This window comes from Peromyscus maniculatus, chromosome 2, assembly GCF_049852395.1.
Source record: "Peromyscus maniculatus bairdii isolate BWxNUB_F1_BW_parent chromosome 2, HU_Pman_BW_mat_3.1, whole genome shotgun sequence".
NCBI lineage: Eukaryota > Metazoa > Chordata > Mammalia > Rodentia > Cricetidae > Peromyscus > Peromyscus maniculatus.
In genome coordinates, this window is record NC_134853.1 from 167563991 (window position 1) to 167591866 (window position 27876).

The 27876-nt window shown below is 42.7% G+C and overlaps 1 protein-coding gene across 10 annotated transcripts in view; it reads left to right on the forward strand.

The window, feature by feature from the left end:
• Rere (arginine-glutamic acid dipeptide repeats) overlaps positions 1 to 27876 on the forward strand; it is a 367324-nt gene that overhangs the window by 183433 nt on the left and 156015 nt on the right. For all 10 annotated transcript variants that reach the window (XM_076565684.1, XM_042272445.2, XM_076565680.1 and 7 more), the window contains 2 exons: positions 25428 to 25533; positions 27696 to 27792. In XM_076565684.1, coding sequence (XP_076421799.1) covers positions 25428 to 25533; positions 27696 to 27792 — 203 coding nt within the window. The remainder of the gene's footprint in view (positions 1 to 25427; positions 25534 to 27695; positions 27793 to 27876) is intronic.

A 27876-nucleotide genomic window follows, 5' to 3' on the forward strand; every position in this document is an offset into this window, starting at 1 on the left:
CAGAGGCAGGGGGATCTCTGTGAGGTTGAGGCCAGCCTGGTCTACAGAGTGAGTTCCAGGCTAGCCAGGACTGTTTCACAGAGAAACCTTGTCTCAACTACCCCCCGCCCCCCCAAAAAAAAGAACTGGAATGCATTTGGTTGATGGATAAAGGGAGGACCCAGGTGTGGGTGGAGAGTGCAGCAGGCTGGTTCCTGTGTATTTTATCCTAGTACTTTAGAGTGCATGCTTAAAATTTTCAACCTGCTTTGTTAGCCTGTTGTGTTCTTGTGAGTATATTTTAACTGAGGAGACACACCACCTACTCACGTTTACAGAGGGCTGAGAACTAGGTACTCAATGGTCGTCTCCCCCCCCCCCCCCTTTTTGGGGAGGGGTGGAAAGGGTTTAAGCAACAACCTTTCCTATCTTTTTTGTAAATTTTTAAAAATTTTTAAATGAGTTTTCTAGAAGAGGACCTGGAATCTTTTCCATTCCATTGGTTTCTCGTTTGGGTTATAATATCAGAGACCTGGTTAAACAAGTTTTTAAAAAGCAGACAATTGTCTCTGAAAATTGAAATGTCAGATTAGAAGTATAATTCATTATGTATTAAATGGTTAAGCACTTGCCATTTTACCTACCAATAGAAATAGTAGTAGGAGAAAGCCCGTTGACTTCCCCTTTTACTGACACATGCCTCAGGCATCTGCCATGTTCAGTAATGCATGTGGTTTTAGGACTGCTGAAGTTGAAGTTTTTTCTGTGATCCTGGGGTACACTCGAGCACTACCAGCATTGAATATTAACACTATTTCTATGTGTGTCACACAGTAGCATCAACTATGAAGATAATTCATTTTCTTACTCAAACTGGCTTTCTTCCAGAGTAATCCCAGGATCTTGTGTGAGCTAGGCAAGTACTCTATGGCCTAACTCACTACATCATCAGCCCTTCTGGGTTCCCTCAAAGGGAGATAAAATGCCCATGTAGTTCTCTAGATCTTTGTGATATTCTGACTTGTACCTGACATACTGATTTGTTTTGTACCTGGGTCAGCTCTTTTCTAGGCCAGTCTTGAGCCTCCTGAACTGAGTGAGGTGCTTGTGAGATGGAGGCTGGCTCCTATTGCTCTGGAAAGAGAGCAGCCGCATTGTGTGCTGTCGTTCAGTAATGATCACTCACATTAGCTATTGACAGATGCTTTTCCTTCTTTTTACTTTCTTTTTTAAAATTTTTTAAAGATTGATTTTATGCATATGAGTTTTTTGCTTACATGCATATATGTATGTTTATGCACCATGTATGTGCCTGGTACCCACAGAAGTCAAAAGAGGTCATCAGTTCCCCTGAAGCTGGGGGGATCTGATGGTTGTGAGCCACCATGTGGGTGCTGGGAATTGAACCTGGGTGCTCTGGAAAAGCAGCCAGTGCTCTTAAAGGTTGATCCATCTCTCCAGCCCCTGTTTCTCCTTTTTTTGAATAAAAAAAATTCACAATAGAATGTAGGTTACCTTTGAACTTGCAATCCCAAGTCATTTCTCCAGTGCTGGGATAATTAAACTCATGTAACACTTTACTTTGCCTGGCCTGACAGATTTTTAAAAAATTATTATAGGTATATCGTCGTTTTGCCTGTGTGTTATGTCTGTGTACCACATGTATTTCTGGGTGTTGGGCCCACTGGAACTGGAGTTAGATATGGTTGTGAACCAACATGTAGGTACTGTGACCCAAACCCAAGTTCCCTATAAGAGCAGCCGGTACTCTAAACCACTAAGACATCTTTCCAGTTCTGACTGGCAGAAGCTTTTTATACACAGGTTTGACTGGTTTTCTTTCTAAAGGTCCATAGTAGTTCATAAAAATACCTAGGTAGTAGATATTGTTAGTTTTGTCTTCTCGGTGGTAGCCGTTCACTTGGCCATAGATGTTCCATACACTCATGCTCAATCATGTGTCTTTGTCCAGAAAATACTGGAGAAATTGGCAGAGGCCCAGGGGAAGCTGGGACCCTCGTCTGTCCACCCCAGGGCTAATAGAAGCTTGATTTCCTGGTTTACTTCCCCCTCTCCTGCTGTAAGGACTGAGTTGTGTTTGTGCAGTTAGTGGAGGATTGGTATATTTCTTTCCAGCATTTGTTTTGAGCTGGTGAGTTTTTATGCCTGCACCTACACCTGTGCTCCTATCTGTCTCTAACTAACCCCTTCTCCTTCCCCTGTTTCCTTAATGTCCTAATAACACATTCACTGTAGCCAAAGAGTCTTTATCTGATGCTAATGAAAGGCAGGCTTTTTTGTTTGTTTCATCTGGAATTTAGTAAATAGTTGCTGATATGAGAACCTTAGCACTTTTTGTCATGGAATGTTTCATGCCCATTTAGGCGAAAGAGACTTGCTTAAAGTAGTCCACATTGTAGATGACTTTTTTAACCAGACAGCTATTTGATAATATGTCTTTGTTTCCTGGGAAGTGAGGATGGCTCCATGCCATTAAGTATTTACTACTGAAGAATGTTCAGAAATCTAATTGACAGTGGTTCTTAGGAGTCTTTTATTTTTATTTTTTTAGAAGTCTTGTTTATATCGAAACACAATAGATTATAATTAACCATGCCACAATTTTCCAATTTTTAAGAAATACTACTTAGCCTGGTGGTGGTGCATGCCTTTAATCCCCGCACTTGGCAGACAGAGGCAGGTGGGTGTCTGTGAGTTCAAGGCCAGATTAGTCTACAGCGCTGTTATGCGGAGAATCCCTGTCTGGAAAAACAAAACAAAACAAAACAAAAAGAAATACTACTTATTGACAGATTTATCTAGAACCAGGGTAGTATTTCAGACTTGTAGAGTTTCTGTTCGCAGTGTTACTCATTCAGCTAGTACATTGCTGACTGGCTCCACTGTTACACACCTTAAGCCCAGTGTGACAGCTTGCCGCTGTACTCCCAGCTACTTGGGGGACTTGACAAGAGAATCAGAGCCCAGGAATTTGAAGCTATCCTGGACAATATAAAGAGGCCCCATCTAGAAAACAAAGAATTAAGAATCACTTGTGGTTTCTGTCTGTTTCCTTTTTTTTAAAAAAATGCTTGTTGGCCTTTTAAAATATGGCAAACTCTCCCTGTAGTCAATCTAATCTTAGCTTCCTGGGCTGACTGTTTTATTTTATTGATCTTTGTACCTGGTGGTATAGAGAGTTGGTGTCATTTGTGAGGCCACATCTCTCATTTACATTGTGTTTTATAGATAATTGTGATGAGGTCATTTCAGTTCACTGAAAAGTAGATTGTTCTTGGAAAAGGGAGACCCAGCTGGCTTCTTTTTTTTTTAAGTCTATACTGGCTAGCTGTGCTACTCAGACAAGCTGTTTAATCTGTTAGGACATGGTTTTCATAGCTGTCAAATCAAGATAACACTCAACCTGCTTACTTCTCAGGGTTATTCTCATGTGAAAATAAAGCTCTGTGATGCTGTGTTTTGGAAACTTCACAGTGATAAATAATGTAGGTATGTGGTTTTTCCAGTTGTGCCTGTTCTTAGAGAAAACAAGGTGTACTTCCATGGTAGTCAGGTGAACACAGTTGGTCCTTGGGTTCAGGCTCCTGCTCTCTGCTCTGGTATCTTCAGTGTGGTGGTTTCTTTTGGTCACAAATGGCTACTGCAGCTATAACTGCATCCGACTCAATTCTTTAGGCTACTGTGACTCAGATGTGGCTCACAGATTGAACTGTCAGCAATCCACCATGAGATAAATGCAGAAATGGGAAATAACTGATTAGAAACTGTTCAAGCCAGTTGGTCCTCCTGCAGTGTTTTAATTGTACTTTGTAGAACACTGCTCTGCAGTGGACTCACAGAAACTGGCTCTCCATAGACAGCTGGCTAAAGGCAGACAGGGGACATGGGCCAGAGCTTTTCAGTGTCATGGCTGACACTGGGTTGCTCGAGTGTTGATTTACCTCTTCCCCAGTTCCTCTTCGTGTTCACACGATGCAAACCTCATCATGTTCACATGATGTAAACGGCCACATAAAGCATCTGTAGTTCATGAATCACTATGAAGTGCAGCCATCTCCCAGGCCCAGGAGAACTTTGCTGCTGCCTGTCCCCTTGTGGTGGCAGCCCTTTCTTTCCCCACAGAATTAACTGCACCCTAGCTTAGAGCAATCACTTCTTTATGTCTCATTATCAGGTGTGGCTTTCTAGACACTAGGTTTTCTTGGTCTGTTGTATGTCTTCCGAATCTATTACATTACTATCTGTCAAGTTTTCCCCTTCTTCTTTTGTTTTAGTTGTTGCTACCAAGGTGTTTGACCAGGAATCTTGTGCCATCTGAAGTTCACTGTTTGCACAGTGCCTACATCCTTTCATTTCCTGTATGTTAGTAGCTGGATCCAGATGTTGGGTAGTCTTAGGTTCTGATCTATCTGAGCAGAATTATAGTTAGTTGTGGTGGTATTGTGTTCCCCAAAATATTGTGTACCTTAATAAATTTATCTGGGGTCAGAGAACAGACAGCCACTAGATACAAAGGCTAGAAAATGGTGGCACTCACACCTTTAATCCTAGCATTCCAGAGATAGAAATCCCTCTGGATCTCTGTGAGTTCAAGGCCACATTAGAAACAGCCAAGCATGGTGACACGCCTTTAATCCCAGAAAGCCAGCCTTTAATCCCAGGGAGTGGCGGTAGAAAGTAGAAAGATATATAAGGCGTGAGGACCAGAAACTAGAGGCATTTGGCTGGTTAAACTTTCGGGCTATGGAGCAACACAGTTCAGCTGAGATTCATTCTGAATGAGGACTCAGAGGCCTCCAGTCTGAGGAGGCAAGACCAGCTGAGGATCCGGCGAGGTGAGATAGCTGTGGCTTAATCTGTCTCTCTGATCTACCAGCATGGACCCCAATAACTCGCCTCGGGTTTGATTTTATTAATAAGAACTTTTAAGATTCCTGCTACAGTTAGTTGTGTTAGTCACTGTTCTGTTGCTTTGAAGAGACACCATAACCATGGCAACTCTTAGAAAAGAAAGCATTTACTTGGGACTGGGCTTATAGTTTCAAGGTTTAGTCCATTATCCTCATGGCAGAAAGCATGGCAGCTCTTGGGTAGCCATGATGCTGGAGAAGGAGCTGAGAGTTCTACATCCTGATCCACAGGCAGCAGGAGGGAGAGAGTATCCCTAGGCCTGGCTTGGTCTTCTGGAACCCCAAAGCCCACCCTCAGTGACTCACCTCCTCTAACAAGACAACACCTCCTGATAGTTTCACTCCCTGGTGACCAAGCATTCAAATCTGTGAGCCTTTGGGGGCCGTTTTTATTCAAACCACTGCATTAGTGTACTATATTTTTGTCAGAAGCTACATAATACCTGCTTTTATTTTATTTTTTCTGTCCTTTTCCTCAGGAGTTGCAAAATTGTAAGATTGTATTTCATTTTCACTTATTAGCTAGAGTGAGTTTCTGAGGCGGTGCTCCTGCTTGCCGCCATTTCTTAACCCAGGCACACTTTCCATAGGCACGGCCGTGGGAAAACTGTCTCTCCCCTTTCTTATCTAGTTTCCAAATGCTTCATTAGTGCTTGTAATCCTTAATCCTTAGGGAAGTCAGATTGCCCCAACTTTGGTTGGCAGGTGCCTCTTGGCGTTCACTCTGGACTCTTTTTGATTGACCTTGGAGCTTGATAGTTTTCTCTTGAACATACTACTGCAGAACCTTTCCATGAACATTTCTAGTTTTTTTTTTTTTTTTTTTTTTTTTGGGACCGGGAAATGATATTTCAAACCCAATCTAGTTTGGGTTTCATTGCTTCTGGGTTGTTTATTATTTCTAGACCCTTTGATTTATACACGAGTGATGTGAAAATGCATCTGATTTCAGGGGCAAACCTATCAAGTGCACCTTACAGTTCTTGATGACACTCTTCACTCACTGAGATCACAGACAGCTAGTACCTGACTTCAGCTGGAGCCCACCTATACTCTCTCACATAGACATTCTTGGTTTCTAGGACACACATGGTAGAATTAGAACATGTTATAATTATTTTCTTGGTCTCATCATCCTACATAATAGTCTGTAATAACTACTAATACTGATTATTCAAAATTCTTAGAACTGTAAAAGAAAAACTTTAGCCAGGCATGGTGGTACACACCTCACCCAGCAAAGCCATGTTTTCGTTTCATGCAGAACATTGTTGTCAAAGTCCAGTGATGATTTCTTTCTCTTACAATTCATGTTGCCTTCACCTAGATGCATGAATTTTTGCAGGTCCAATGGTGTTAATAGAGAACATTGGAGAATAATCTTGAACTTCTGACCTTCCTGACTGCACAGGAATAATCCCAAGCATAGGGATCACAGTCATTATACAAACAAGCCCTCTCCGATCCCTCTCTCCTCATCCTTCTCCCTTTCACTTTGGTCCCCCCCCCCCCCCCCACACACACACAGTGTGAAGGTGGTGTCCAACTGAAATCCTCTTGTAATCCTGAATAATAGGGCTATAGGATCACACCGCCATATCTGACTCTTTTGTTTTGTGTTCCTTTTTTCCCCCCTAATAATTTATTTGTTTTTATTTTTAATGCATTGGTATTCTGCCTACATGCATGTCTGTGTGAGGCTGTTGGCTCTCCTAGAACTGAAATTACAGACAGCTGTGAGCTGCCATGTCTGTGTTGGGACTTGAACCCAGGCCCTCTGGAAGAGCAGCCAGTGCCCCTAACCACTGAACCATCCCTCCAGCCCTTTGTTTTTTTGTTTTTTGTTTGTTTGTTTGTTTGTTTTTTCTGAGACAGGGTTTCTCTGTGTAGCTTTTCTCCTGTCCTGGAACTCACTCTGTAGACTAGGCTGGCCTCAAACTCCCAGAGATCTGCTTGCCTCTGCCTCCGAGTCCTAAGATTAAAGCCGTGCGCCACCACTGCCCGGCTTGTGTTCCTTTTTTAAAAATGAAAGTTATTACTGTTATTTTTGTACGTTGTACATGTGCGCCAAGACACAACATGCACGTGGGATAAGAAGACTGGTTAACAGAGGACAGAGAAACTGTCTGCCTTCTTCAATTTTTTATTCTCTGTTTATTCCTTGTTTTGTTGTTGTTGTTGCTGCTGCTGGTTTTTCTATTTGACAGTGTCTTTGTTTTAAGAGTGTGTGTTAGAGCTGGGCGGTGGTGGCGCACGCCTTTAATCCCAGTACTGGGGAGGCAGAGGCAGGCGGATCTCTGTGATACTGTTCTGTTCCTTATTTTTTGTTTTTTGTTTTTTTTTACTTACATTATATGAAATTAACCTATTTTTTTTTTTGCTCTTTTAAAAATTACTAATTATTGATTTTATTTTATTTTGGGAAAGAATTTCACTGTATAACTCAGATTAACTTGAGGCCCAGGCTCAGCCTCCGAAGTAGCTGAGCTTACAGATCTGCTCCACAACACCACATTTCTCTTGGTTGTTATTTTGGTAAACTTAATTTTCCTAAATATTTAGACCCATGTGGTTGAGTAATATTGTTTCCTTTTAGTTTCAGAACTTTCCTTAGTTGTTTTTCTGTTGTTACTTCAAAAACAAACAAACAAATTCAGTTGGTGATAGCATACTCCTTTAATCCGAGAGGCAGAGGCAGGAAGATCTCTGAGTTCCAGGACAGCCCGGTCTGCCCAGAGAGACCATGTCTCCAAAAACTAAAACCACCACCACCAACAAAACACAGAATAGCAACAACAGAAGTGATGGCCTGGACTGATTTCCCAGTTCTTGCATCCTTTACTTTTACTGGGCCTTTCTTCTTTCTTTGAACCTTTTCCCCTCTGTTTTACTGAACTTGACGTTATTTACGGCATCTTCCTGCAGCTGAGCCTTGCATTGTGAGAGATGTGCTCCGGGCTGCAGTTAGAGTTCCTAGCTGGCCAGACTGTGTCTACTTCATCAACCCTGTCTGCCTAGCCAAACGCTCCCTCCTTTCAGCACATCAGCCTGGCCTCCTTGCTTGTTTGGGGGTTCTTTCTAATGTCATATTCCCCAGTGCTGCTTTTTGTTTCCTCCCAGGCATGGTGGTTGATGGGAGATTGTCCTGTCCTTGCAGAGTTTATGTAAACATTGTGTTCCTTTTGTTGTGCTGTCAGCAGGAGTTTATTTTGACTTACTGTTGATCTATTTTTATGTGAGGAATGTCTGCAAACTCTGCTGTCCCTGGAGCTATCCTCTCAATATACCTGTGTGTTAGTTTTTATTGAAGTGCCGTTTTATTTAGCCCCAGGACCACAAATACTAATTCCTAAATCTTCGTGTGCTATCTGTCATGTCTGCCAGCACTCCAGCATAAAGCCATGTGGGAGGAGCTAGGTACAAACACAAGGCAGACTCAGACAAAGGAATACTTTATCTGTTCACCATAGCTGTCCTTTAATGGCCCAGCCCATGCCAGGTCAGAGCATGTACAGCACTTTGTGTGTCAGGGTGGAGCTTTCTCAAGAAGCCTTCCTAGGCCGGTTTTATCTAGTAGATAGGCAAGGTAGTGTCAGACGATGGCGATGAGACTGTGCCCTTGCCAGCGCTGGCCCCATGGCAGCAGGGTTATAGTAGAACTATGGTGAGTGTCCTAATTGTTAGAGCGTATCCAAAACAGGGAAGTTAACTTTTCAGAGAAATTTTACAATGAGCCAAAGGGAGCAACTGCGACAGTCCGTGGGCTAGGATATTTGAGAAAATGTATTATTGTTCCTTTTAAATATATTCATCTGATGTAATATTTCACCAAACAATTAGAGCTTGAAATTCCCAATTTTCAAATATGTGCATATACCATTGTAAATTCCATAGCAATTTTGGTGTATGTGCATACATGCTAATATTTATGAATGTAATTGTATGCTTCGGGTAGGAAAAAAACTTAAACATACTTACGGTGTATTAGATAGGTCAATCTTATTATTTATTTTGTGTAAATATATTAAGTATCATAATACTAGGAAATGATACTTTCCAGTATAGGTGACACCATACAAAGTATTAACTTGCCAAAGCAAAACTTTGTTTTTGGCTCCAGGAATATCTAGGAACAAAGTGCTGCTGTTGGCATCTTCCTGAGTCTTAGGATCTCTTGAGGGGCCTAGTAAGGTTCAGACTGTAATTGCTGTACCATGGAGGATCCTGTGGAGTGCATTTGGTCCCTGAGTTAGAAGCCTCCAACAGTGTAGATATTTTGTAGTACTCTGCAGGACAGACAGAGAGAAACTGGGAACCTCTTTTCTAGAGCTTGATTTGAAATGTAGCTGCCAGATGCTGATCTCTGTGTGGCATGGGATTCCATTTTCTTGGGCATTGTTTCATAGCATGTTCCAACAATTTCTTACTGCCAGGTAGACCTCTTGACAGTTTTTCCTTGACATAATGTGGACAGTGGAGCTGGACAGGGATTTCGTGAGCTGCTCTCCTGGTCATCTCTCCCTCATTGTAGAATAGGAATGTTCATCAGGTGGCAGTGCTTGTATTATGGATTCATCACCAGGAGTTGGCTTTCAGTGCTTTCTTTGGAAAAAAGACACAGGGGAGGAGGGAAATGATCTTGGTCAGTGTTTTGAGATCCCCGTTTGACACCCGTAGGTGGAGAACTTGGCTGTGTGTTGTGCAGCTCTGGGGGTGTCCTCCTGTGTAACCCTGCTAAGTGCATGAGCAGCGACACCGCACAGAGTGGCGTAGGTTTGTCTTGATGGCGCTGTGATTGATCGCTGGGGCTCCAAGCAAGGGCTCAAGACCAGTTTCTTTGTTCTCCAGAATTTGAAAAGGAGCAGATCCTGGACTAGTTCCTTGAGTTGTGGACGCTTACCAAAAGCAGGGACTCTTACAGGTCTGAGGTTTGGCTTCTTTTTAATGTCCCTGAAAAAAACTCTCCTTTACATGTATTTATTATTTTTCATATAAAAGATCCTTTATTGTTTCGTATTTTAACGCAAGGGGCAGATGTCTCTAGCTTTGAACTGGGCTTTACTGTGTGTACTCTCTGCTGAACGTTCTTTCAACTTGGGCAGCTCTCTTTGTTAAAAGGCCAAACCTCTTGGTGAGATGTTCTGGGAAAGAGGACCCCTTGATATTTGAAAGGTGAGAAATCCATTTAAACCATGTGATGGCTTCCAGCAGCCCTACCGCTCGCTGGCTTCTGCTTGTTTTAATGTAAGTGATAGATGCTCTGGCTGGTTGTGTTCAGTAATTGGATGTGAACTCTGTAATATAAGTGACATTTCATGGCAAATGTGAAGGCCCCGTGGATGGCATTCATTTTCAGTGTTGCCTGCCTTTAGGTTTAAAGGTAGAAAACCCTAACAGAATTTAATTATTGGAGCATATATTCAAAGATGAGTTCAATCCATTTGTAATGCCCTGAGCTGTTAGGTAGCTGTTTGGTTATTGTGCACGACAGTGAGCATGTGGTTTGTAACGCAGCATGTGCAGTGCAGGCGTAGAAAGGCTAGTCAGGCTGTGTGTGCGGAGCACAGCTGTCAGTAGAGTCAGCAGCTCCTGCCATGCAGGAGTTTGTGCAAAGAGCAGACAGACAGAAGAAGGTTAGGAAAACAGTGCTCTGTGCTTGCTTTCAGGAAGGTTTTACACCTTATTAGTGACTCCCCTGTCCCCAAGTGTGTGCACAGCCTGCCTGGAAGGTACAGTGTGAACAGGCTTGGGCAATTCAGATTGCCTTTCAGAGCTTTTTTCCCTCCCTCCCTCCCTCCCTCCCTCCCTCCCTCCCTCCCTCCCTCCCTCCCTCCCTCCCTCCCTCCCTCCCTCCCTCCCTTGTTGTTTTGAGATCTGGTTTCTCTGTGAAGCAGTTCTGGCTGTCATGGAACTCTCTCTGTGGACCAGGCTGGCCTCGAACTCACAGAGATCCACCTGTTTCTGCCTCCCCAATGCTGGGATTAAAGGTGTGTGCCACCACACTCCAAAGCCCTGGCCAGAGCTTGTTTTATAAGGTAGCTTTGACTAATGTGCCTTACTCTGTAAGAGAATCTTCACATCCTATCATTAAAAGTGCTGGGCCCTTTACATTCATAGAAAGTCTGGACATTTTAGGGGTAAAGTCCCCTGCGAAAATTGATAGACCGTTGATGGGGACAAGGACGTGTGTAGCTTTCTTGTATAAGCTGCTTAGAGTGTGGTGTGCAGGTGTGTGTCCTGGAGTCCAGAGGTCAACATTGGCTGTCCTTACCACTCCACCTTAACTTGTGAGACACGAGTCTCACTGAACCTAGAGCTCACCAGTTCAGCTAGACTGGCTGTCAAGCCATTCTCTGGGACCCTCCTGTCTTCACTTCTTCATCACTGACATGGTATGCAGATGCTCCCAAACCCTGACTCTTTACATGGGTTCTGTGGATCAGAACTCAGGTCATCATGCATGTGTGGCAAGCATGCCACAGACTGAGCTATATACCTCGTCGCTAGAAGTTAAATGGGGAAAACTGCCAGATTTTTGTCGCTGACCTGTGATTATAGAGGCTTGGTTTTATTTAGTTTTATGAAATAACAGCATAAGGGATTTAAATTTTGACTGTTAGACCTTGTCTGTCAACTATTAGATGGACAGCTATGTTGAAGGTAACAGCAGAAATATACCCAGGTCAGAGGAAAAGAGAAAAACCAAGGCCTGTGGCTGAAGCAAAACAGTCCATGATTTAAAAAACAAAACAAAACAACAACAACCCTTAGTTTTGAGGGCCCAGGAGACGACTCAGCAGATGGAGATTCTTGATATCAAATATGATGACCTGAGTTCAATCTCCAGGACTCACATGGTAGATGGAGGGCACCAGCTCCCACATGTGTACATGGCACATGTAGACACATAACACATGCTAAAAATTTCAAAGTTGGTTTTGAATAGTGAATACATGTACACAGTTTGGAAAGTACTAAAAGGTATACTGACATCATCATCCTATTCTAGGACTCTATTTGCCCAAATTGTTTTTCCTTAAAACCTTACCTCATGTAGGTAATCATTGTGAATGGGTTCCTGTGCTCTGATTTAAAGGGTCTCAGTGCATGTGTGTAAATGAACAGAGCAGCTCTAAGATGGGCATACCATTCCACAACTAGTTTCCTGACCAGTGGGAAATTTCCTACTCTTCTCCCCCCCCCCCCACTTTTTTTTTTTTTTTTTTTTAAAAGAGTGTCTCATGTAGCTCTGGCTAGCCTGGAACTCACTGTGTAGGCCAAGCTGAATTTGAACTCAGAGATCCACCTGTCCCTGCCTTCTGGGAGCCAGGATTAATGACATGAGCCACCACCCCTGGCTCATTCCCCATTTCTAAACGTACATGTCTGCATGATGTTTTACTTTTTAGATGTGTTATAGTTTAATTAGTATCTGTTAATCAATATTGAATCCTCTTCCTTTCCTCACCCTCTGTGTTTTGAGACAGTCTCATGTATCAGGGATAGTAGCCAGAGATAACCCCGAATTGCTGTGGATATTAGATCCTTATAGTTATTTTGTGTATATGCAAGAATCTTTTTAGAGGGAGAGGAGAGCTGGGTCAACCGTTAAGAGCACTTGCTGCTTTTGCAGAGGACCTGGATCAATTCCCAGCACTCATTTCAGGTGACTGCATAATCATCTATAACTCCAGTTCCGGGAATCTGGTGTCTTCTTCCGGCCTCTGGGCACTGCACACGTATGGTATACATACACATTCAGGCAACCACTTATACATATAAAATATTCAAAAATACTTTCAGAATAAATTGCAGTAAGTGGTACTGCTGGGAAAACAGGTAAATATACTTGTTGTTTTGATAAATGTTGTTTTGATAAATATCTGGGTTTCCTGAACGAGGCAGCTATGCCAGTGTGTGTTTGTTAGAAGGAAGGAATCTGCTTCTCTGTAACATGATCTAGCAGCTTCATCATCTTGGATGTCTGCCAGCCCGGACAGTATCATCTCACTTGGCTTAAGTTTTCTCATGATGGTACTTTTTTTTTTTTTTTTTTTTTTTTTTTTTTTGGTTTTTCGAGACAGGGTTTCTCTGTGTAGCTTTGCGCCTTTCCTGGAACTCACTTGGTAGCCCAGGCTGGCCTCGAACTCACAGAGATCCGCCTGGCTCTGCCTCCCGAGTGCTGGGATTAAAGGCGTGAGCCACCACCGCCCGGCTCATGATGGTACTTTTAAAAGGATTTATTTTACACATGTGTGTGTGTGTGGGGGGGGGCGGGGCGGGGAGAAACAGACAGACAGACAACTAAGGTTGTGTAGGTACCGCTGGAAGCCAGAAGGAGGCCTCAGATTCCCAGAGCTGGAATTGTAGGGGTCTGCAAGCCATCTGATAATGGGTACTGGAAACAAACTCAGGTCTCTGGGAGAGCAGCAAGTGCTTTTTAAGGGCTGGACTATCCAGCCCCTTACATTTTACATTTCAGTCTTTGACTTATTATTTAGAATAACTTTGGAATAGAATATGAATAATGAATACAGTTTGACTTTTTCTCATGACTTCTCAGCAATCTCATAGCATTTATTAAACAGTTGAGATATCTTTACCACTTATCCTTACAATTGCACATCAGTTTTTCTCTATTGGTGCTGGAATTGAGCCCAGACTAGCCTTGCACGTGGCAGGCAAGTGCCGTACCTCAGAGCTGCACCCAACCCTACATGTCACTCACTTGTCTATCCATTTCTAAGGACATCTAAAGGATATTTTTCTGTCCACTTATGAAGTAGCCAAAGTCTCAACCTACTCTTTCTTTCCATCCTCAGGAACTTCTGAGAAGACTACTAATTTAAAAAACGTATTACCCAAGGAGATTAAACAGCAGTGTGAACAGATGTTGCCTAACTGGGCTTCCTTATATGATCACTCGATGGCAGTTTTCACTGCTCCTGACTTTCTTCTTTGGTATCCAAGCATTTAGTGGTTCTCTGAATATGGGGCCCAGGAGTGGGCCTACTGCTCTTATGGGATGCAAGCTTTGCTGGATCTCTGGATATCATCACTCCCCACCATTGTCACTGACCTTTCATAGTACAAACAGGTGCTCATTAAATATTGGTTGTATCGTCTAATGAAAGAAAAACTTAAAATGAATTTGCCGCTGTTTTTGCAGTTGTTTTCTCTGTTACCATAGTTATTTCTCTTCTGGAAGTTTCAAGAGACTGTTTTACATCTTTACCTGGTGATTGGTTTGATTTTTACATTGGGGTTTCTGTCCGTAGTTGTGCCTGGCTGCAGGTAGAAGTATTGCAGCTGACATGGAGTGGTTTTGTCTGTGTAAACTGGTGTGTGTGTGTGTGTGTGTGTGTGTGTGTGTGTGTGTGTGTATCAGATTGTGGAAGAAACACTTGAGATTAGGTTGTTGTTATTTTTATAGTAATTTGGTGTGCCAACTGAGCACAACAGTGTTGATTCTGTGAGCTGCCTTTTGTGGTAACGGAAGTGTTCCCTATCTTGATTATGGGGCGATAACAGAATTTGTGTGTATTTTTCAGTTATTCAGTATTAAAAATCAGTTAATTTTATTGTATGTAAGTTGTACCTCAATAATTGAAAAATAACCTAAAAGTTAAAACTTCATTTTCAAAAATAAGGACAACTATTTCAAAGGAAAAGTTATTGTAAGACATTAACATTACTGCTGGAGCAGGTGGAGATTCTTTTTGACAAAATCCCTATTTTAAAATGATTTGTGGCTCTTGGAATTTCCTTCATTATCACCAACCCCCACCCCTACAGTTTTTTTTTTTTTCTTTTCTTTTTAAAGCATTTTCCTAGCCCTGCTTAAAGTTGACTGAATATACTGATGGATTGCCCAGGGATTAACCAAATCTTCCTGCTTTCTACTTCTCCTGTCAGCAGCCAGCGGTCCTTTGCTGTCTGCCATGTGGACTGCGCTAAGCTTTCAGGGCATGTCTGTATAAGGAAATGGTATAGGAAGTAGATCCACAGGTGTTAGAGGGTGAGGTCTGCACTTGGTTTGAGTCAGTAGGGAGAAGAAAAAATAATTAAGCCACCTAAAACAGAAAAAACAAATTCACATAAAACAGGAAATGTAACTTTTCAATGTTCCTACCGACTTTCTCCTTTCTTTCTTTTTTTTTTTTTTTTTTTTTTTTTTTTTTTTTTTTTTTTTTTTTTTGGTTTTCCGAGACAGGGTTTCTCTTGTGTAGCTTTGCGCCTTTCCTGGATCTCACTTGGTAGCCCAGGCTGGCCTCGAACTCACAGAGATCCGCCTGGCTCTGCCTCCCGAGTGCTGGGATTAAAGGCGTGCGCCACCACCGCCCGGCGACTTTCTCCTTTCTTAACCCAACTATTTGAATTTATTTATGGTCAGTTAGGAGTATTTGTTAGCTGTAATAGACTTCTTTAATTATATGGGCAAACTATACTTAAATAAACAGTGACTTCCAAATCTGCAAGTCTTAAGCACCCCTTAAAGTGCAAATATTTGTTCTGTGAAAAGCTATGTTACCATGTTAACCAGGTCCGCCATCTTGGAGTAATTCAGAAAGCGGAGCAGAGCTCAGCACCTGCAGCTGAGCGGTGTTGCAGGGCTTCTTCCCAGCAGATGTGCTCCGTTTGGGCCAGAGGCTGGCAGGGGCCGTTGGTTCAGCTTGCTGACTTCATCTGGAGAGCAGCTGGGCTTCAGTGTAGTGCAGGGTCACATCAGTTCCATACTGATACCAAGACTTCACGTGCCTTTTCTTTTATCTACCTACCTACCTACCTATTATGTATAATTCTGCCTGCATATATGCCTGCAGGCCAGAAGAGGGCACCAGAGCTCATTACAGATGGTTGTGAGCCACCATGTGGTTGTTGGGAATTGAACTCAGGACCTTTGGAAGAGCAAGCAGTGCTCTTAACCTCTGAGCCATCTCTCCAGCCCACGTGCCCTTTCATGTGGGTCCTATCACATGTATTATCTCACAAAGGATGGATATTGTAGGACCTTTGAGGTCAGAAACAGAAGCAGAAACAAGAATATGTTTTAGGCCAGTCAGAGTCGGAAAAGCTGAGGCTAGGGGACTGAGAATTCTAGCTCCAGAAGAAAGTGAAAATGAAAGTATTCCTCATTTTCTGATTTTGTTTGTTGAAAACGTAGTCTTGCTGGCTGTGGTGGTGTTCAGGAGGCAGAGCCAAGTGGATCCCTGTGAATTTGAGGTCAGCCTAGTCTACAATACATAGTGAGTTCCAGGACAGCCAAGGTTACATACACAGTGAGACCATGTCTCTGAACAGAACAAGGACTGGGAAATAGATTAGCATTTAAGCACACATATTGCTCTCCCAGAGAACCTAAATTCAATTCCCAGCACCCACATCCAGTGGCTCACAACCATCTGTAACTCCAGCTCCAGGGGCATCTGATGCCTCCTGGCCTCTGTTGGCCTCTGCACTCATGTGCACATACCCATACACAGAGGCACACATATAGTCAAAAATACAACAATTTTAAAAATTAACTCACTAATTTTTAATAATTTATTCAAGGGCTGGGCATGGTTGTAGCAGGAATCTTAAAAGTTCTTATTAATAAAATCAAACCCGAGGCGAGTTATTGGGGTCCATGCTGGTAGATCAGAGAGACAGAACAAGCCACAGCTAACCTCACCTGGTCAACTTCTCAGCTGGTCTTGTTTCCTCAGACTGGAAGCTTCTGTGTCCTCATCCCAATGGCTCTCAGCTGAACTGCTGCTGGAAAGCCTGAAGCTTAACCAGCCACATGCTTAACCAGCCAAATGCTTCTAGTTTCTGGTCCTCACGCCTTATATATCTTTCTGCTTTCTACCACCACTCTCTGGGATTAAAGGCTGGCTTTCTGGGATTAAAGGTGTGTCACCATGCTTGGCTGTTTCCAATGTGGCCTTGAACTCACAGAAATCCAGAGGGATTTCTATCTCTGGAATGCCAGGATTAAAGGCGTGTGCTATCACTGCCTAACTAGTGGCTTTTCTGTTCTCTGACCCCAGATAAGTTTATTAAGGTACACAATATTTTGGGGAACACAATACCACCACATTTCCTCTCTTTTTGTCTAAAATTAAAGAAAGCTTATAACTAATACAAGAAAAACTATCCAATAAGTATATACAATATATACAGCCAAAAATTACATTAATGATGTCTAATCCATTAACATTTGACAGATTCAGATAAAAACTGCATTATATATAGTAACAATGTCCAGTCCAGTAACATCTGATAAACTCAGACCAAAAAATTTTCATTACTTATCTTATTTAAAACAAGTAGTTCCTTTTTAAAAGTAGATTCCATAATCTCCCTTTTTATCTTATATCCATATTCACTCTTTTTTCTTTTCATAATAGATTCAGTAGTCTACCTTTTGTCATTTTTATATCTTCCCCCTTTTCTTCAGTGTAGATTCAATGATCTACCTATTTATCCTATTATTTCTTTATCTTTTCTCTCAGAGTAGATTCAATGACCTATCTCATATCTATATTCTCTTTTCCTTTTTGCTTTCTAGGGGTGAAGATATCTTTAGGGAATCTTGAAAAGAAAATTTTGGGGTTAATTGTCAAGTCCTGTATCATTTGTCCAGTCTCTGCATAAAAGGAAAGTTCAGGGCTTGTTTCAAGTCTTTGTTCAAGTAGTCTGTCAGGCTGGGTCATCTCAGCTAGCCATCTCAAAATTGTCCTAAGCAGTTTGTAGTCCAAAGCAGATCTTTCCGTGGTGTTAATCAGCTTAATGGCTTTACCATAGTCCTTTTGAAGATTTCAAAGTTGCTGTTAGGTGTGGTCATGGTTCCACATGGTGTCATCTTTAACTCCAGCACTCAGGAGGCAGGTGCAGGTGGATCTCTGTGAGTTTGAGACCAGCCTGGTGTACATAGTCAGCTCCAGCCAGAGACCCTGTCTAAAAAGGGGGTGGGGAAGATTTCGGGGACTAATAGTTTTGAGGACATAAAACTCATGTTGACTAATAGAAATCTTCTTCAGGGGCTGGGCGGTGGTGGCTCATGCCTTTAATCCCAGCACTCAGGAGGCAGAGCTAGGTGAGTTCGAGGCCAACCCAGTCTACACAGAGAGTTCCAGAACAGCAGAGCTACACAGAGAAACCCTGTCTAGAACCCCCCCCTCCCCCAAAAAAAATCTTATTCAGAATATTTTGACAGCAAAATCTCTGAGAGATGTCTTTAACCTAAATTGGTCTTTTTTTGTTTGTTTGTGGGGTTTTTTTTTTGGTTTGTTTTTTGTTTTTTGAGACAAGGTTTCTCTGTGTAGCTTTGCACCTTTCCTGGAACTCGCTTTGTAGACCAGGCTGGCCTCGAACCCACAGAGATCCACCTGTCTCTGCCTCCCAAGTGCTGGGATTAAAGGCATGCGCCACCACTGCCCGGCTTTTGTTTTTAAAATAGCATGCTACTATGATCGTAAAGATGTCAAATTCAACTTGTAAACCTTCTAGTATTTCAATGCCCTGTGGTCCAGGTGTCTGAGTCGCTGTCCTGTTGCTGTGAAGACACATCATGACTAATTTATAGAAGAAAACATTTAATTGGGGGCCGGCTTACAGTTTAATAGGTTAGTCCATGATAGCAGCAGGCACAGCGCTGGAGCAGGAGCTGAGAGGAGGCTCTCTTCAGATAGCCACTGTCTGATCTGGGACAGGGAGGCAGAGAGAAAGGGCCTGGTGTGGGCTCCTGAAACCTCCACCCCGCCCCCAGTGACATCCCTCCTCTGACAAGGCCACACTTGGTAATCCTTCTAAACAGTCCACCAACTGGGAACTAGACATTCAAATCTATGAGCCTGTGGGGCCATCCTCATTCAGATCACCACGTGAGATTTCCATCTTTTTTTTTTTAAATACCCTGTCTCTGATATATAGGGAGCCCTGTGACTTCCCTGTCTGTCCCCCCACATGGCTAGCATGGTTAACTGTCACCACTACCACTCATAATAGAATGACAAATTTTAGGTTATTTGGGCTTGAGTTTTTGTGGGGTGTTTACCCACCAACCCCACAGCTCCCCAGAGTTTTCTTGAGTGCGAGCAGCAGGAAATATTAGATAGAAGGATTTATTGTGGAGAATCTCGTGGAGATAAACAGATAGAAAATAAAGGATAGCCTTGAGAGGGCCTGGAACCTATACCAATGGGCCCTGACTGTCTCTGCCCCAGGTTTTTTTTATAGAGATGCCAAGGGGTGGAGCAAAAGACCTCCTCCTCCAGCACAGCCAAGTGCAGACCATCTCAAACACCTGCACTCAGGCCCGTGGTCCTGTTCATCCTCTATGCGGACCTGCTGGGTAAAGCCACGAGGAACCTGAGAACAGGCTCCCACAAGTTTTGATAAAAGAAATTCTTAAAGAAGTCAGAGCTTTGGTAGAAACTTATGGACATGAGGCAGATTCTCACTGAGCTGTCTGTGAAGAGCTATCTCCTCTCCTTGTATGAGAGACAGACATGCTTTGGACCAAATAGAAAATTTGTGCTTATCTGCTGTGACCTTAGCTCCTGGAGTAAACATAGTGTTTAGGTGAGAATTAATTAATTTTTATTTTGGCTATCATATTTTGGAGATCCAAATGTATGATCTTACATGCAAAATTGAGCCCAAAGATTGAGCTTTTTCAAAGCCTGAGTCTAATGTTTAGTGGATTAGCAGTGTCCTCCAGAGAGACAGAACCAGTGAAATAAATAAAAAGCGGTGGGGATGGGGTCGGGGGGAGGGGCTCATCGGAATAGCTCACATCACCCCTTTATGGAAGTATTGAGATCTTCTCATGGTCCACCTGCACACTGGAGACCTGGGAAAGCTGGAGGTGTGGCTCGGTGGATGTGGGACCTTAGAATCAGAGAAGCTAAGACTGTGGAATTGAGAGCACCACACGCAGCTCCAGCACAAAGTGAATTGGCCCTTGCTTTGTTCTTAGTGTGTCCAGGCCCTAAGCTGATAGGATGACGCTGCCACTGTGAAGGTGGGTCTGTCTTACTCGGCCCGCAGTTGCACACTGCCTCCAAAGGCTCTTGTACAGACCCTCGCAGAAGTCGTACATTGCTGTCTGTCCTTTAGCCAGCCACTCATATACCCAGTATTAATCCTGGCCATTAACCAGTCAAGAATAGTGTATATGGTGGCCTATACAAGAGTATTCTTTAGTTTACTCTGTCTCACAGCACATTTCAAATCCCTCTTTACATATACCTCATCTGTGTGTGCATTTAGTATTGTGACAACACAGCCAAGCATTATGGCGTGCACCTGCAGTCCTAGCACGTGAGAGGTGGAAGCAGGAGTTCAAGGAGTTCAAGATCAGTCTACATAGTTTATGACCAGCCTGGGTCACATGAAACCTTGTTTCACAAACAAAATAAGTTTACAATAAAGGCCAAGAAATAGATCTCCCCACTACAAATACAGTAGCTAATTGCCTGAAAATGTCACTGTTCATATGCAGTGTAAAACTAGGTAGACAGAACCTTAGTAAGTTTTGACTCTATAATTAGCAGTTGAGGTGGTTTCAATTTTATGCGTTCGTGCATGTATGTGTCTGTGTGTGTTTGCGTGCATGCGTGTACATACGAGTACCTGTGCATCCATAGGGGGAGTTACATGCTCAACTGTGCAGGCATGTGTTGAAGCCAGAGGTTATCATCAGTATCTCAGTCACTTCACACCTTATTGTTTGTGTGTGTGTATTACACACACATTGTGTGGTTGCTCATGCCTTAAATTTACATGTATTTTTCAGTTCAGGGAGAGTCAAGCTATTGATGTAGAAGAATCCCAGTGTTAACCTACAGACTTGCCACCACCACTTCCCCCACAAAATCCAGCAACTCTTGTGACCCCCTCCTATCCCTACCCAGCAAATAGCTGTGCCCATCTTTGGTGGATCCTCTAGTTCTGTATTATCCTACCTCCTGGCCTGCGTTTCTGTGTGAATTAAGCTAACGGGAAAGCTTTAACTTCCTAATGGAAGTTTCTTTCTCCTTCAGGAATATTGCCCAGAGTGCTATCACTCTGGAAGCTTCCTCTTGGTTCAGTATTTAGTGAAGGCCCTACATCTCTGAGATTTAGGTTAGTGTTCAGTTGTGTCATCAGTAAGTAGTGAGCATGCTATTGGAAACACTGGATCTGCTCTGGGGTTCTTCCAGTGATGAGCCTCCGACACCTCTTGTCTTTCTGCTGCTGCCACTGCCTTTAGCACTGAGCCTGAGAACAGTCAAGCCTGTGGCTGGTCCTGTTCCCCTGCAGAGGAGTGACAGTATTCAAGGGTTACCGAGGCCAGCCATTCAGCTTCTAGAGCGGACCCAGTCTTCATAGCCTAGTGAAGGAGGAGCAAGATAATATGTGAAAGCTGAGGCCAGAGGTCATTTACACAGTCAGAGTTTAGCACATTGTAAAGCCAGGATTCAGACTCGGTAGTTTGGACTGAACCACATGATTCCTGAATTTATTTTTTGGTTTTAATTTTCTGTGACTTTGACTTATGAGGAGTAGCAATCAGAAGAGGCCTTCCTATGGTTAATGTTCACCAACCCCCAGTATGGTGTGGTCTTTGACCTAAGAGGTGCTCCCCCTGCAGCAGACAGTGTCCTCTAGAGAAGACATTGCATTTTGTAACCCTGTGGGATTGTAACACTAGCCAATGCCAGTGAACAAATGCACCGTAGTTCCATTTGGTCTGCTGGGTCTCTTCTGGGGAAGACATTTAGTTATAAACATTTAAAGAGACCCCAGAAATCAGTTGGCCTTCCCATCCCATCATGTTTTGAGGGCCCCAGGATACTAAGGTAATTAGTAGTTACAGACAGAACTGCGGTCTTCCTGTACAGTTTTAGCCTCGTACTCTGAAATAGCTGTCTGCATTCCTTTATAGATTGTTAGTCTTCCATTAAATCACTAGCCTATTTAGAAACTTGGTTTCATCCGACTCTACTTTTGTTATGCTGTTTCTGTGGAAGTAGGATTTTAAGTGCTGGTGTTTTTTGACGCAGTACTGCCACCCCCTGGCCATTGGACAGGACTGCATCAGGAGCTCCAGCAGCTTTTTAAGAGTTGGAGGTCAAATAAGCCCAAGTCGATTTTTGTTTTGTTTTGTTGTATGAAATCAATGGGCACATTTGGGTCAGTTAGTAACTAGTAATGTAGAAATGGCACATCTAACTAATGGTTTCTAGAATCTCTGGCTAGGTTCCAAAAAAATAAAAAACAAACAAAAAAACCAGACAACTTAAAATTGCCAGTCCTTGAACCCAAAAAGTCTTTCTGTTGCAGTTCAGGATTTTAGGCATCATATACATTTTGCAGGAATACATGCTTAGGCCTTAGAGTACAGTTGCTGGGGCGGCCCTGGGAAGTACTCATTTGTATGAGCTTGTGAGCATCTGCTGGAGATGAGCACCCCCTTCTACAAGGCTGTTCTGGAGGAGGAATGGCTCCACAGTTCCCCACAGGGCTCTTGACAGACAAGGGGCTTTTCTTTAAGGATTCACCCGGTATTTGATGCTGTCTTTACACTTTTCACTAGTTCTTTAAATTATTCTCATTTACAGGGCAAAAGAGAAACTCAGAGTCTTACAAAGTCATGAGAGTCACACAGATGTGGGTAGTGATGGCACTGGGAGTTCGTGGTGACAGGCTTGCCTATGTTTTCTGTAGTGCTCGGGTCAGGTTTCATGTGACCATTCTGGCTTTGGATTCTATAAAATCATCATCATCATCATCATCATCATCATCATCATCATCATGTGTTGGTATTGTGTTCCCCAAAATATTGTGCACCCTAATAAACTTATCTGGGGTCAGAAACAGAATAGCCACTAGATACAGAGGCTAGAAAATGGTGGCATTCACACCATTAATCCTTGCATTCCAGAGGTAGAAATCCCTCTGGATCTCTGAGTTGAAGGCCACACTGGAAACACCCAGGCATAGTGACACACACCTTTATTACCAAAAAGTGAGCCTTTAATCCCAGGGAGTGATGGCAGAAAACAAAAAGATATATAAGGCGTGAAGACCGGAAACTAGAAGCTTTTAGGCTTTTGAGCAATAGTTCAGCTGAGACCCATTCTGGATGAGAACTCAAAGGCTTCCAGTCTGAGGAAACAGGACCAGCTGAGGAACTGGCAAGGTGAAGTAGCTGTGGCTTGTTCTGTTTCTCTGATCTTCCAGCATTCACCCCAATACCTGGCTCCAGGTTTGTTTCTATTAATAAGACCATTTAAGATTCCTGCTACAATCATCTTTTAGATCCATGGTTTTCAACCAACTTTGACTTCATTAGAGAGAGAGAGAGAGAGAGAGAGAGAGAGAGCGAGTGAGTTAGCAATGCTTAGAGACGTTTTTTTTTTTTTTTTTTTTTGTTTTTCGAGACAGGGTTTCTCTGTGTAGCTTTGCGCCTTTCCTGGAGCTCACTTGGTAGCCCAGGCTGGCCTCGAACTCACAGAGATCCGCCTGGCTCTGCCTCCCGAGTGCTGGGATTAAAGGCGTGCGCCACCAACGCCCGGCAAGAGACGTTTTTTTAACTGCCACAATTTGAGGAGGGCGCTCCATCCAACAGTGGCAGGGCAACAGAATTATCTGCAGTGGTGCAGAAAGAATAGGCTTATAATATGGTGTGTTTTATTTCAGTAAGTTCATACTGGGCACCCCAACAGGCCCTGGGGTTCTGTTTTTCCTAACTAGTAACATCTCCTTGGTCCTGCTCTTTATTCTCTCACCTGGGGATGAAATGGAGGGACAAGTATTTTTCTGGGGTCTTGGCAGAATAAGCCTTAGGCCAACAAGTTGCATGTGGTGCAGTCACATGTTCTGTTCTTTGAAGCCTTTAACTGTATTCTTCATGCCTGATGCATTGTATGTACCTCAGCACCTGTATGTGGGGTCAGAGATGAGTTAAAAGATTCCACCTGTCTTGTAAACCCACTGAAGGCCAGACTACAGCCAGGATTTGGCTCTTTACAGTATCAGCATGGCGTGTTCTGTGCTGTGTGCTGGTATTTCTTTCTGGTTTCTGCCTTTGCTTAGAAGGAGTGCACTGAGGTCTTTCCCATCTTCCCCCAGGTTACACATTGCTTTCATGGTCTCCGAAGAAGGTGCTGCTCCTTTCTTTAAACTCTGCATTCAGTTCTTTTTCGGTGAATCTTCATAGTTTGTCCTTAGTTTTTCTTCTGTAGAATAAACAGTGCAAACTAATTTTTGCCATTAAACCTTTTAGTGTAAAAGTGTGAATGAATAAAAACCAAGACCTACACACTATCCTTTGTAGGCAGAGTCTGTTAAATGTAAGCCGATAGTGATGGCCTGTTTTTGTACTCATGCCTGTTTGACAGTTGACGAAAAGGAAGAATTGTGGTGTTTAGGATATTTACTGTGGGATAGCACTCCACATTCTGAGTTCTGTTAAGACTGAGAACAGCTCTTTCCCTGCCCTTGTGCATCTTTTAGTGCAGACTATATTTGTCCCTTTAGTAAACCAAGATGTGTCTTCCTTCATTAAAGATTCCTGACATGTTTCAGAATTAGGTTGTCTTCGTTACAAACATGAGGCATTTTTTTGAGCTTTGGTCTCTTCACTTGTGGTCAGTGAGCATGTGAAAAAAGGTAGAAGCTACCAGGAGAGCCTGTCCTGCCTTTCCCTTGGGTTGAAGCTGCTTTCTGAATCCCAGGGAACCTCAGTGCTCTCTGGGCTGAGCTGTCTCCACAGCCTGGTGCACAAGCAGTGTGCTTCAGGCTGTATGCTGTAGGCTACCAATAGAAGAGGCAGTATCTGGTTCCCTACTTTTTGATGGAGCTGCAAACAAAGTTGACTTTCAGAAATACACGGGTAGTTTTCCTACAGTCATTTACAGGACGATGGTCAACGTGGGGCTCTTTATTTTTTACCAGTAGTTATGTATAAGCTGTTTTTCCTCAGGAGTCAGAGGTAAATAAGGCAGGTCCTAGTGTATGGACGTACATTCTCATCACCGCCTATTGCCCGTGGTGTGCTTCGTGATTTTGGCATGCGGCAGTGACTTCCATACAGTTCTGTGGCCCACAGTGGAGGGAGAATTTGAGACAGTTTGTGACAGGCAAACCCTGGAGGGGAAGAGACTGTCAGGTGTCTCTGGGTAAGTTCTTTCCAGCTTGTTACTTTTAATATGACTCAACAGTGTGCTGATTATTATTTACCAGAATGGTTAAGGATTAAGGTAGAAGTATGTACTCATGTAGTACTCTGCATTACCATTAAAGAAAAATGTAATACTGAGTGAATTAGTCACACTGAGAAGCTTCAAGATCTGTCTCTCTTGTTTCCTGAAATGAGCAACCTTGAGGGTTGTTGTCTGAGGGGTGTGGAGGCCGGGGACACAGGGGTTGTGCTGTTGGTGGTCATTGGTTTTCTGCTGTGCACTGGGCTTTTGGTCATAGGTATGATATGTACTTGCAGGCACCTGAAACCTGTTCCTAATGCTGTTAGATTTTCCTTTTCAGAGTAAGAGGGACCATCTACTCATGAACGTCAAATGGTACTACCGTCAGTCTGAAGTTCCAGATTCTGTCTATCAGCATTTGGTTCAGGATCGGCATAATGAAAATGGTACGTATATCCTCTTGATGCCATGCTTTTCAGTCTTAGCTTTGGGTAAAGCACTTTTTAAATCACCGTTTAAATAGAGATTGCCTCTGATAGCATTTCTCTCCAAAGAGCTCGTAATAAAGAATGTTGCTGGATCCTCTCACCCTTGCTTTTGCATTAGTTTTTCATTTTCCTTAAAAACAAACAAACAAACAAACAAACAAAAGAGGGAGGCCACGAGAGCTATCGCATTAATTAAGAGCATTTACTGCTCTTGTAGAGGATCCAGATTCTGTTCCTAGCACTCATATTGGGCAGCTCTCAACTGCCTGTAACTCCAGTTCCAGTGGATCCAGTATCTGTGGCCTCCATGGATACCTGGTGCACATAAAACACATACATGCATATACATGATTTTAAAATCTTTAAGATATTACCCCCCTCCCCCAAAAAATCAGCAAGAAAAACCCTTTGAGTATGTGCTGATGCACACTTTTTTTTTTTTTTTTAAATCGGAGTAATACGGTTCTTTAAGCTCCTATTTAACTTAGTGACAGGCAGTGTTGAAGCCCTGTAAGCCTGTGTCACTTGTCCTTCCAGGAGCTCGTGTGCTGTGCTTCCCCACATCCCAGGCAGAGAGCCCATGTTCAGAAGAAGCTTTGAATTACACTGTGGAATGTGGGTTAGGAACTGCCTTCAGAACAGAGGACGGTAGTTTCTGGCAGCTGATTTCTACCTTTGCCTTTTATGTCTGAGCCAACACTCAGAACTTTATGGACATAGAAGTCCTGTATAAATGTACTGTGTGCAACATTTATGCAGGTGTTTAGTAGCACCACCATGTCCTTTTGAGAGGAGCCTTGTGCTCCTAGTCCCAGTAGTCATACGAGGCTGTGTGAGGCGGCTTGCCCTGGCATTCTGTATGAAGAGGTTGAGTTCAGAGAGGCTGTGGGAGTTGTGCTGGAGCAGCCAAGGATATATATCTGTGTTACCCAACTCACATTGCTTTTCTGATAGGCCCAGCCACAGTGAGCTTTTAATAGACTTTTGAAAAACATCTTTGAAAAGATAAAAGTCAATTAAATTATGATTTCTTTCTTTCTTTCTTTCTTTCTTTCTTTCTTTCTTTCTTTCTTTCTTTCTTTCTTTCTTTCTTTCTTTCTTTCTTTTTTAAAAATAGCTTAATAATTCTTTTCAGTCCAATCAGTGTGTGGCTTCATTCCATTTTGGAATATTTGGCAGTATACAAATAGATGGGCGCCAGATGTGGTAGTGCACTTGGGAGGGAGAGGAAGAAGGATTATCAGTTCAAGGCAGTCTCAGTTACGTAGCAACTTCAAAGCCATCCTGGACTGAGACCCTGTGACTCAAAAACAAACAGATAGAAAACATAAAATGGATAGGTTCTCTAAATATATAGTCATCATATATCTTAGGGCCAACAAAACTGCTCAGCAGGTGAAACTGCCTGCTACCAAGCCTGATGACTTACGTTCAGTCTCCAGACCAGCATGGTAGAAGAGGAGAACCAACTCCCACAAGTTGTCCTCTGACCACTAAATACATTGCTGTGGAATGTGCTTGCCTGAATATAAGCACATATTCATGTACATGCTCACAAAATAAAACAATAAATAAAATTAAGAAGTTTTTTCTTAAAAAAAACAAAAACAAAAAAAACCAAACAAACAAACAAACAAACAAAAAAACAAATTGCTGGGATGTGGCAGTGTATTTCTCTCTCTTTTTAAAAATTGTGCTTGTAGCCGGGCGGTGGTGGCGCCAGCCTAGTCTCCAAAGCGAGTTCCAGGAAAGGCGCAAAGCTACACAGAGAAACCCTGTCTCGAAAAAACAAAAATAAATAAATAAATAAATAAATAAATAAATAAATAAATAAAATAAAATTGTGCTTGTTAAGGCATTTCAGGACACAGAAGGACTTGGTAAAAGGTCTGGTGAACAGTCTAACAGTTGTCAAAGCTGTACATTGTGTTCTTCTGTTATTCCTGCTACATATCCCATTCCCTGTTGGCAATACTTAGATAATAACTAGGTTTTGTTATTTGTCTTAGTAGGAGGTAAACCTGAGAAAAAAGTTTAGCAAAAATTTCCTACTTGTTTTGGGAAACTCTATTTTAATATCTTCTTACTTGGTTAACTAATTACTTTTCTTTTGTTTGTAGATTCTGGAAGAGAACTTGTCATCACAGATCCAGTCATCAAGAACCGGGAACTCTTCATTTCTGATTATGTTGACACGTACCATGCTGCTGCCCTGAGGTGAGGATCCAGGTGTCAGGGGAGTGTAGAGGGTGGGAGCTGGGTGCTTTGAACTGCTTAGGTAGTCATGGTACCCAGTCAGAG